Source organism: Geotrypetes seraphini, chromosome 5 (genome assembly GCF_902459505.1).
Source record: "Geotrypetes seraphini chromosome 5, aGeoSer1.1, whole genome shotgun sequence".
Lineage (NCBI taxonomy): Eukaryota > Metazoa > Chordata > Amphibia > Gymnophiona > Dermophiidae > Geotrypetes > Geotrypetes seraphini.
This window is the reverse complement of record NC_047088.1, coordinates 191,079,857-191,091,965: the sequence shown is the minus strand read 5'-3', so window position 1 is coordinate 191,091,965 and position 12,109 is coordinate 191,079,857. Positions and strand designations below refer to the sequence as shown.

General features: G+C 41.0%; 1 protein-coding gene across 1 annotated transcript in view; it reads right to left on the bottom strand.

Moving 5' to 3' along the window:
• The window catches only part of LOC117361388 (zinc finger protein 385B-like), a 90,966-nt gene that overhangs the window by 42,534 nt on the left and 36,323 nt on the right, over positions 1–12,109 (bottom strand). The window contains exon 2 of the mRNA XM_033946635.1: positions 3,076–3,378. Within this exon, the coding sequence (XP_033802526.1) occupies positions 3,076–3,378 (303 nt within the window). The remainder of the gene's footprint in view (positions 1–3,075; positions 3,379–12,109) is intronic.

The window sequence follows — 12,109 nt, the reverse complement described above, 5'->3', positions numbered from 1 at the left end:
AATAATTGTACCTTAAATGTAATTAATGCCAGTTTGTATGTGATTCTATGATTCATGGGTAGCCAGTGTGCATTCTTTAGTAATGATGTAAAGTGGTCAAATTTCCTTTTTCTTGTAATTATTTGTATTGCAGGGTTCTGTATTATTTGTAATCTTCTAATATTTTTTGTGCAATTCCCTTATAGAGTGAATTGCAATAATCCAATTTTAATATTACCAGGGAATATATTAGGGTGTTTAAGGATGAGGCGTCGAGAAAGTTAATCATACACAGCCTAAAGAAACAACTTTTGACAACTTTATTAATTTGATCATGATAGTTGAGTATGTGGTCAAGGATGATGCCTAAAATTTTTATCTTATCGACTGTTTGAATAGGAGTATTGTCGACACAGATGGAGGAGGGAGGCTTGAGTCCGTCTTTCCAGGGGAAGAAAATGGATTTTGTTTTTGCGATATTCAGGGATAACATATTCTCCTGGAGCCATTGATTTATTTTTGTTAGTTTTTGCTTAATGTTGCGAATCTCCTTATCAGAGTTGACTGGATGAAGGTCATCGGCATAGGCAAAAATGGAAAACCCAATGGATTGACAAAGTTAATAATGGAGCTATGAAGATGTTAAATAAGAGAGTAGATAGTATAGAGCCTTGTGGAATACCATAGTTGCTGGTGGAAGTTTTTTTAAGATGAGTTATTAAAAATAACCCTAGAGGACCATTATATGTACAAGCAGTATGTCATATACTTAGAAGATGCAATTTATATAAGTGTTACAACCATGTGGTAGATTTTATAAGTATGCAAGTGCATGAGCAGCTAATTTTTTGGTCTAATTTTGTTTCACCTATTTTTAGGGGGATATTTTGCTTCTTTTCCTTCACATTTCTTTGTTCCACTACTCGCCTCCCTCTCCTCCCCTCCTCCACATATTGCCTCCCATATTCTCCTCCCTCTCCTCCTTGCTTCCAGGTATTTCCTTTAACACCATTTTCCTATCGTGTTTCCCCAAAAATAAGACCTACCCTGAAAATAAGTCCTAGCATGATTTTCAAGGTAGGTCTTAATATAAGCCCTACCCCAAAAATAAGCCCTAGTTGATGCACTTATTTTTGGGGTAGGAGAAAGTCCACTGTTGGTACCGGGATCTTTCTAAATGCCACATCAGACCCTTCCATATCTCCCTCCCCGCCGACCACGAGACTGACATATCATTACCTATTTCCAAAAGGCAGCGTCGCAGCAGCAATCTAAACGAGCTGCTTCAGGCCTTCTCATATCGGGACGTTCCACTGCCATGTTGCTGATGACATCATCAATGATGCAGCAGATGAACGCCCTGACGTGAGAAGGTCCAAAGCAGCCCATTTAGATTGCTGCCGCGACGCTGCCTTTTGGAAGTAGATAAAGATATGTCAGTCTTGCAGTCAGACTGGGGAAGGAAAGACGGAAGGGTCAGTCGGGGTTCAGCTGCATGGCAGGGAGACAGAAAAATGCTGTGGGTTTGTGAGTGGGCAGTTTCCCTGAAAATAAGACCTAGTGCATTTTTGAGCAAGTCACTTAATCCCCCATTGCCCCAGGTACATTAGATAGAGTGTGAGCCCACCGGGACAGATAAGGAAAAATGCTTGAGTACCTAAATGTAATAAGTAGTATAAGACAGTGCCTTATTTTCGGGGAAACACGGTAGTAACTGCTACCTCTGCTTTCAGCTATTCTTTCTTTTTCCTTCTAGTTTCTGATCATCTCTCCAATATCTCCTCCACAACCTAGCTGTACGTATGGTGTGGGCTTTTGTAGATGCCAGGATCTCTAATACAACTATTACTACTATTTATCACTTCTACAGTGCTGAAAGGTGTACACAGCGTTGTACATTTTGACATTTAATAGATGGTCCCTTCTCAGAAAAGCTTACAATCTAACTTGGACAGACAATACATGACATATAGGGTTAAAGATGTAGAGCCTTGAGGTACACAAATTGATAGCGGGAAGGCTGTGGAGGAGGAACCGCCATTGCATACACTGAAGATGGGATAGAAGAGATTGGAAGAAAACCAGGAGAGAGTAGACCTTTAGAATCTCAGGAAGGACAGCACATCAAGGAGTAGGCAGTGATCAACAGTATCAAAAGCAGCAGATAAATTGAGAAGGATGAGGATAGAGTAGAAGTCTTTGGATCTAGCCAGGAACAGGTCATTGGAAACTTTGGTAAGGGCAGTTTTTGTGGAATGCAGTGGGCGAAAGCCTGACTGAAGTGGATCCAGAATAGCCTGGGAGGAGAGGAAGTCTAGGCAATGGTGGTGAACAGCACGTTTAAGTAACTTGGTTAAGAAGAGGAGGAGGGAGATGGAGCGATAGTTGGAGGGGCACATAGGGTCCAGTGAGGGTTTTTTGAGAAGGGGTGTGACAACAGCATATTTGAAGGCATCAGGGACAGTTGCAGTGGAAAGTAATAGGTTGAGGATGTGATAGATAGAAGGATGACAACAAGTGAGATAGCACTGAGTAGGTGAGTGAGAATCGGATCAGAGGAGAAGGAAGTGGGTTTGGAGGATGAGATGTGTGTGGTTTCCTCTTCAGTGATTATGGCTTGCTCTGTGTGTTTATCATTTGGACGTATTTGTTTTTGAAAATTGTCAAAAAAGATAGACACACTAAGGGCAAACATATCTAGAAATGGTCATTTTTGGAAAGAAAAAATACATTTTGCATTTTCAAAAATGATCATTTTCTCTACCCAATTTTTGGGCACACTTCTGAAAATGTCTAAACTCGGATTTAGACGTCATATCAAAAATAAAGCTCATTGCAGGGTCCATGACTTCTATGAAGACAGAGTTCAACCTTGATTATTTCTACATGAGATCATGTTGGATTTTTAAAGAAATGTCAACATTATATCATGATTACTTTTGAAAACATAAAAGTGGTTGGAATGCTTTATATGTGAATTTAGCAAACATGATCACAGTGATCTAAATATTTATAATAGGGTTCAGATAACAAAAGCATAGTTGTTTTTTTAAGTGTAGGTTTAAAAGTTATATTGACTTTGTTCCTTTCACATACCTGTACTTGTGCTTACAAGCAATGAACTTGGGGCTGTGTTTGTAGGTAGTTTTCCATTATTCAACTGCTTCATCCTCTTCAGATGAGATTTCCCACTGTAATGGACTTCTGCCTGTGCTGCAGTATTCAGCTGGATATTGCACACTTCACACAGAGAAAACAGCACTTTCTTTGTTTCATTATTTAATTGATAGTTGGGTCCATCATGCTGCTGTCCATTCTCTTCAAAGCTCCACAAAAAAGTTGTTGAATTCATATTTCCATTTTCAAGGACGAAGTCAGGACTTAAAGGATGCTTCATGCCTACAAAATGAGCATAACATATGAATGGCAAAATCCAAAAATATATGCCATAACTAACATTTTTATAAGTCTAATAAACCTACAGTGCACATAAAATATTTACGCATGATCACCATTTATCTGAGTTCAATAACCATTACATAAAACAGTATTTGAGCAATACAATAAGCATACACATTATTTAAGCAATCAAATAAACAAGGAGGCATGAATCAACTTTCTGGATGCATTTTGGACCATATTTGGTGCCTAAAAATTCAGTGTCGACTTAGTGCAATTCTACAAGGTATACATACCTTCTATAGAATCGTGCTTAGTGTCAGTGTGCGATGCATAACTTAGGCACAGGCATTTAGGCCAGCTAAAACCAGGCCTAAATGCCTGTGTCTTAGTTATGATTGTGTCGGGTGTATTCTATAACAATGCAGCTAACTTTTAGGAATGACCCCAATCTGCCCACTATTTACTCCTGGTCATGTCCCCTTTTCAAATCTGCAGCTTTGTATAAGGGGGGTTTAGTCATTTAGGTACATTTAAGTGTCTACTTACATGCTTAAATGACCTCATATAGCATACTGGCTAGTAATTTGGTGAGGCGTACTATGCTGGTGGGCTTCCATATGGATTGGGTTTGGCTAGAGAATGGAATGATCACACAAGTATGCACATAAATTATAGAATCCTATCATTTGCATTTGCTCTTAACATGTAACTAGATACAAGCATTTACAACAGCTATAGGACTGGTATAAGTATCCATGCCTTAAATATATCTGCATTTTTGGCTAATTGTGCTAGTATTCTATATTTTAAAAAAAGTAGATCTCTCCTTTTCTTTATAGCATCGGTTTGAAATAGATGCCATAACCAATGCCCCCATGAAGGTAATTTTATAAGGAGCTTCTAATGCCAATACCTAGAGGAGTGCTTTTATTAGATCAATTTCATAAAGACTAGCTGGCACCAACTTATCTTTATAAAACATTAGCCAAAGTGACTGAAATTGTATCTACCATGCAGATGCAGACATTTACATCTGTCCATTAAACAGGTATAAATGTTCACACCTCTAATTTTTAAATATACACATATATAGATTATAAAATAGACTAACCTCAGTATAGGCATGCTCCATCCATGCTTTACCCAACTCTGTACATACTTAAAGGTAAAGTACACACTTAAAGGCACATACTTAAAGGCAAAGTACACACCATCATGTCAAAGTATGTACTTTTACATAGTTGGTAGCTTATAAGAGTTTATTTATGTACATTCTACTTATTTAAGCTCTCTGTGGTTTATTCCTTCATGATGTTGCCTCCTGATTGAAAACCTTTCGGTTGATTTTAAAATTTAAGAACATGGAGGGATTTTTTTTTTAATCGCACATGAAATTTCCTTTGTTTCTCCTCTATATCTGCAAATGAATGATTTGAAAATGTTGGTATGAAAGTTGTGTAGTTGGGTGTGGTTTTAGATCAGCAGTTTAGTATGCAATCTCATGTCCACAAATTTTATGTAAATCCATTTGTAAAATGAGAGTATTCTTGTCATTCACAACCATTGTTAGCTACAGAAGATTATCTCAAAAGGTTTTCCAGACAGTTATGCTTCCTTGCCTTGACTAAAGTAATGTGATATTACATGGTTTAATGGCTTCCATCCTTAAACCTCTGCAGCTATTGATGAATATAGCTGCACAACTCATTACAGATATGTCTAGGTTTGATTACATTGCCCCTATGTTGATGTACCTTTGCTGGCTGCCTACTAGCTGAATACTAGCATAATTAGCCAAAAATGCAGAGACTGTATATTTAAGGCATGAATACTGTTGAGTATAGCATAAGGTATAAAACCTTGAAGATGGTTTTTAAGTTGAGACATAACTTGCTGTAGAGTTCCTTTTGATGGTACAGTCAAACCTCGGTTTACGAGTGCACTGGTTTGCGAGTGTTTTGCAAGACGAGCAAAACATTTGCAAAATGCGCATATGCTCAAAGCCCAGTCCAGCCCAGCACAGGCAACAGGGAGGATCTCCTTTGACGCCCAGCCCAGAAGAGGGAGGATCTTCAGGCACCGGCACGTCCTATGCATTGGTGCTGGTGCCAGTGCCCAATCGGGGTAAGGGATTTTGTTTCAGTGCTCGGGGGGATGTAGAATCGCGGGGGAGAGGGGGCGACGTGACTGGGGGGGAGGATGCCGGTTTGCAGAGCGGGATGCCGGATCACGGGAGGGGGGTATGGAGCAGCATCGGTGGCCTCAAGGGGGGAGGGAACGGAGCAGCGCCGGTAACCTCGGGGGGGGTGGGACAAGGTGGAACGGATCAAAGCGAGTTTCCCTTACTTCCTACGAGCAATCTGGAACGAATTATGCTCGTAAACCAAGGTTCCACTGTACATATGACCGATGACTTCTTTGTATGCATTCCTAAAATACGTGGAGGGGCATAATAAAAAAAAAAAGTCTAAGTCCCCTTTTGGCCTAAGGCCCTAAACGTTGAAAGTAGAAGCAGGGAAATTGTCCATTTAAAAAAAAAAAAACATCCAAAAGGAGGTTTTTTTGATAATAGCTTGCCTCTACATTCAGCTGTTTAAATGCCCAGACCACCACTACATCTACAGTAACAATATATAATCAACCTAAAAAAAGCCTAACTCCCAAACGCCCAAAACAAGAGCTTTTAGGCAAAGGAGGAGCCAGTCCTTCGCCTAAAAGCTAGATTCTGTAACCAGTGTCTGTCAAAAACAACACCAGTTACAGAATCCACCCCCCCCCCCCCCAACAACAATCAGGCCAGGAGAGAGCCCAAGCCCTCCTAGCCCCGCCGATTATGATCGGGGCAAGAGGAAGTCCAAGCCCTCCTGCCCCGCGGCACTCCCACCTTCTCCAACTTGATTGGGGCAAGATGAAGCCTAAGTCCTCTTGCCCCGTGGCACCCCCACCTTCCCCCCTCCCCCACTGATTATCCTGCCCTCGACGCACCCCCCTCCCCTGAATGCCCCCCAAACCCCCGATCGCCCCCCCTGCTGACCCCTCAACCCCCACCCCCAATCCCCCTCCCCATACCTTAAAAATTATTGGACGGACGGACAGGTGCCAAGCCCATCTGTCCGGCAGGCCAGCCATCCCAGGAATGGCTGGCCTTAAGGCCTGATTGGCCCAGGTGGCTCAAACCCAGCCCACAGGTGGGGCCTGAGGTGACTGGGCCAACCGGAATCGGCCCAGTAGCCTTAGGCCCTTCCTGCGGATTACAATGATTAAAAGATGTTACAAATTGAGTAGATTTAACAAAGTTAAGGGTTAGTGATTAACAGTTTTGGGGATCAGTAGTTGTGGACTAAGATTGTATAGGTCAGTTATCTAAATACTTCAAGAACAGATATGTTTTTAGGTGTTTCCTAAATTCCCCATAAGTAGTATGCATAAGCAACATGGATTAACTAGAAGTAGGTCTTGTCAGACAAATCTGATCAATTTCTTTAACAGGGTGACTAGAGAATTGGATAGAGGGCGTGCACTAGATGTGGTGCATTTAGATTTTTGCAAAGTCTTTGACAGTGTTCCAAACAGGCATCTAATAAATAAACTGAGTGCCTTTTGGGACCCAAAGAGACGAGTTGGGTCAGGAACTGATTGAGTGGAAGGCAACAGAGGGTAGTGGTCAATGGGGATCATTCTGAGGAAAGGATTGTTACCAGTGATGTCTCTCAAGGTTCTGTTATTGGGCTTGTTCTTTTTAACATTTTTATAAGCGATATTGCTGAAGGGCTGTCAGGTAAGATTTGCCTCTTTGTGGATGATACCAAAGTATGTAATAGAGTAGACACCCCGGATGGTGTTAATAACATTAGGAAGGACCTAGTGAAGCTTGAAGAATGATCTGAAATTTGGCAGCTAAAATTTAATGCTATGAAATGCAAGGTCATGCATATGGGCTGCAAAAACCTGAGAGAACGGTACAGTTTAGGGGTTGAAAAACTTATGTGCAAGACAGAAGAGCGGGATTTGGGTGTGATTGTATGTGTTGATCTTAAGGTGGCCAAACAGGTTGAAAAAGTGATGGTGAAAGCTAGAAGGGTGCTATGGTGCATAGGGAGAGGTATAGCCAACAGGAAACAGGCAGCATAGATGCCCCTGTAATAACACTCTGGTGAGACCTCATTTAGCATACTGTGTGCAATTCTGGAGACCGCACCTTCGAAAAGATATAAAAAGGATAGAGTCAGTCCAGAGGAAGGCTATTAAAATATTGTGTGGGCTTTGTCATAAGGCATATGGGGACAGACTTAAAGATCTCAATCTGTATACTTTGAAGGAAAGGCGGGATAGGGGAGAGATGATAGGAACGTTTAAATACATACGTGATGTAAATGCACATGAGCTGAGTCTCTTTCATTTGAAAGGAAGCACTGGAATGAGAGGGTATGGGATGAAGTTAAGAGGTGATAGGCTCTGGAGTAATCTAAGGAAATACGTTTTTACAGAAAGGGTGGTAGAGAATCTCCTGGAAGAGGTGTTGGAGACAGACTGTCTGAATTCAAAAAAGCACGGGATAGGCACGTGGGATCTCTTAGAGAGAGGATGAGATAATTGTTACTGTGGATGGACAGACTATATGGGCCATTTGGCCTTTATCTGCCATCATGTTTCTATGTTTCAATGTTTCTATCTATGCCTGTTTTATAACAGAGAAATAGTTTTCCAACTCTTGTCTTCTGACTGTGGACAAATCTGTTGGGTTTTTTTTGCCCCTCTCTTTGCCAGTTTTATATTTCATGTTACCTAGTCCATGGTTCTTTATTTTTTTGTACAAATATTCTCCAAACATTCATAATTAATTGAACTTCTAATGAACAAAAATAAGAGGGGAAGTCACCAAGGGGCGCTAACCGATTTAGCATGTACTTTGTGCATTTGTGTGCAGTTACTCGGATATTGGCACTTACTTGCATAAGAGCACTACATACACACTATTCTATAACAAAGTGGGTAAGTGCTATAGCTTGTAACTGCAAATGGGCATAAATGTGGGTGGAGTAAGGGGGCATGTGTCTCAAACTTAGGCACATAAATTATAGAATAATTTAAGTTACACTTCTTGAATGGTACACTTTCCCCCTCCTCCCCTCTTTTATTAAGCCACTGTAGAGGTATCTACTATGGTCCGGGGTGCTAAATGCTCCAACACTCACAGATATTCTATGAGCATTGTCAAATCATTTAGCGCTCAGGGCTGCGATAGAAACCTCTACCAAGGCCTAGTAAAAGGATGGGGGGAGGCATGCCCACTTATGTCTGCCATTGTCCTGAAATAAATGGTTACATCTAAATTTCAGTGTACCAATGTGGGTTTAAGCTAGTTTTCTATAAAAGAATATGGTTACGTAGATGCTGTTATGAAGGGGTGCTGAAAATTTCTCAGCCCAACCAACCAACTTCCTAAATTCTGATCGTTATTTTGCCACTCTTGCTGAAGAGAGTGTTATCATATTTCGTTAAGTGCCAATTTGCAGAAACAAAATTCTGTGTTTTGACATTGGGCTAGATCAGGGTTCTCAAAGTCCCTCCTTGAGGGCCGCAATCCAGTCAAGTTTTCAGGATTTCCCCAATGAATATGCATGAGATCTATGTGCATGCACTGCTTTCAATGCATATTCATTGGGGAAATCCTGAAAACCCGACTGGATTGTGGCCCTCAAGGAGTGACTTTGAGATCCCTGGGCTAGATGCACTAAAGTCAGTCGGTAATACTGACTGGATTGCCGTTTGGCCTATTCTCTGGCCAATTGTGGAACAGCAATCGATGCGCTAACAATTTTGCATGCATCATGGGGCCTTTTTTTCATTTTTTTTATTGGAACAGACAAATGTGAATTAAAATGATATCAAAATGATATCAAATAAGAATATACTTATACTAGAAAATGATTAGGCAATTCTCCTGACTAGTGATTTAAATCATGATTTAAATGGATTTACATTACATTAAAATTTATATTCCACCATGGCGGATTACAATAAAAATTATATCCTACTGGAAACAGACCCAGTTAAACATATATTACCACGCTAAATACTCACTTATTCTAAAAAAATAGAATCAAATAATAACAGACAATACTATGGGCTCCTTTTACAAAGCTGCGCTAGGGCCTTAACGCGCAGAACAGCGCGTGCTAAATTGCCGCGTGCTAGCTGCTACCGCCTCCTTTTGAGCGGGCGGTAGATTTTTGTCTAGCGCACGCTAATCCGGTGTGTGTGTTAAAAACGCTAGCGCACCTTTGAAAAAGGAGCCCTATATGAATTTATCAGCACAAATTTCCTAAAAAGAAATGTTTTTAAAAATTTTCTGAATGCCATATAATTACTTTAAATCAAACTCATTCGGCTTCCTGAGTAATGATTTAATTATATTTCTACTCTAATCCAAGCCATCAATTCTTCCTTTGCACCACTAGAGAGAACCCAAAACTAGCTATAAAGTCCAGCTTAGTGAAACTGAACCAAGTGGGGAGAGAGGAAAAAATGCAGTCATGGAATAGTCGTCAGGGCAGGTAGCTGCTTGTAATACAGATGACTAAGCATTGATGTTTGCCTCTATCACATGCAACTGAAACATTTTGTCTGACTGTTAACTATAAGGAGCCCTCAAAACTCATGTGCAAAGTATGGGATTCTGTAGAATCCTTATAAATACCATAAAATGCAGCCACTTACCCTTAGAAAGAACAATTTTCAAAATAATTTACACAAGTAATAATTATTTTAGTTGTCTGAAAATTGTTCTCCCTCAGTTTGTCTAGACAACCACATGATATTTAGCAACACTGAAAGGAGGTTGGGGGAGGCAAGTGTAGGTCAGGGAAAAAACTATGCACATGGATGGCATTTTCTAATCTTCACACAAACATTTCCAACAAAGAATCAGCCCCCAGAAAAAGTAGATGCAAGTGACCACACACATATTTTGCCTATGGCAATTGTCAAAGGAAAATTAAGCACATGCGATTCCTTTAAAACCTGATATAAAGCCAGTGGATAAAACGTTTTTGTCCGTCTCGACTAGACTGTAAGCTCTTTTTTGAGCAAGGACTGCCTCTTCTATGTTTTGATGTACAGTGCTGCGTATGTCTATAGTGCTGTAGAAATGATAAGTAGTAGTAGTAAAATACACAAATGATTGTGTCTCTATATGGACAGTTTTGAAAACTGTCTCTGAAGGGCCCAAATCATCTGTTGTAGATAGTTCCTCCATTGCAGTTTTCCAGCAAATCCAGCAAAGAGGCCATGTTTTGGCTCATGAGCTCCCTGCTGACCATCTGACCCCTAATATAATGTTCCCTCCTCTCCTGATTGTACACATGACCAGCAGCCTCAGTTGCCATTTTTACACACCTTTCTATGGACTGGGTGTGTGAAGGCCAGTCTGGAACCACCTTGGGCTTGCTCAGAAATGCCTCTGCTTTTGTCATGGTACAGGTAACAGGAGGCTCAGAGAGCTCCAGCCAAGTGCGTAATTTGGTGAGTATAGTTGCCTCAGTGTTGATGGATGGTAACATAGTAACATAGTAGATGACGGCAGATAAAGACTCGAATGGTCCATCCAGTCTGCCCAACCTGATTCAATTTAAATTTGTTTTTGGTTTTTTTTTTATTTTAATTTTTTCTTCTTAGCTATTTCTGGGCAAGAATCCAAAGCTTTACCCGGTACTGTGCTTGGGTTCCAACTGCCAAAATCTCTGTTAAGACTTACTCCAGCCCATCTACACCATCCCAGCCATTGAAGCCCTCCCCTGCCCATCCTCCACCAAACAGCCATACACAGACACAGACCGTGCAAGTCTGCCCAGTAACTGGCCTAGTTCAATATTTAATATTATTTTCTGATTCTAAATCTTCTGTGTTCATCCCACGCTTCTTTGAACTCAGTCACAGTTTTACTCTCCACCACCTCTCTCGGGAGCACATTCCAGGCATCCACTACCCTCTCCGTAAAGTAGAATTTCCTAACATTGCCCCTGAATCTACCACCCCTCAACCTTATGTCCTCTGGTTTTATCATTTTCCTTTCTCTGGAAAAGATTTTGTTCTACGTTAATACCCTTCAAGTATTTGAACGTCTGAATCATATCTCCCCTGTCTCTCCTTTCCTCTAGGGTATACATATTCAGGGCTTCCAGTCTCTCCTCATACGTCTTCTGGCGCAAGCCTCCTATCATTTTCGTCGCCCTCCTCTGGACCGCCTCAAGTCTTCTTACGTCTTTCGCCAGATACAGTCTCCAAAACTTAACACAATACTCCAAGTGGGGCCTCACCAATGACCTGTACAGGGGCATCAACACCTTCTTCCTTCTACTGACTACGCCTCTCTTTATACAGCCCAGCATCCTTCTGGCAGCAGCCACTGCCTTGTCACACTGTTTTTTCACCTTTAGATCTTCGGACACTATCACCCCAAGGTCCCTCTCCCCGTCCGTGCATATCAGCTTCTCTCCTCCCAGCATATACGGTTCCTTCCTATTATTAATCCCCAAATGCATTACTCTGCATTTCTTTGCATTGAATTTTAGTTGCCAGGCATTAGACCATTCCTCTAACTTTTGCAGATCCTTTTTCATATTTTCCACTCCCTCTTCGGTGTCTACTCTGTTACAAATCTTGGTATCATCTGCAAAAAGGCACACTTTTCCTTCTAACCCTTCAGCAATATCACTCACATACATAT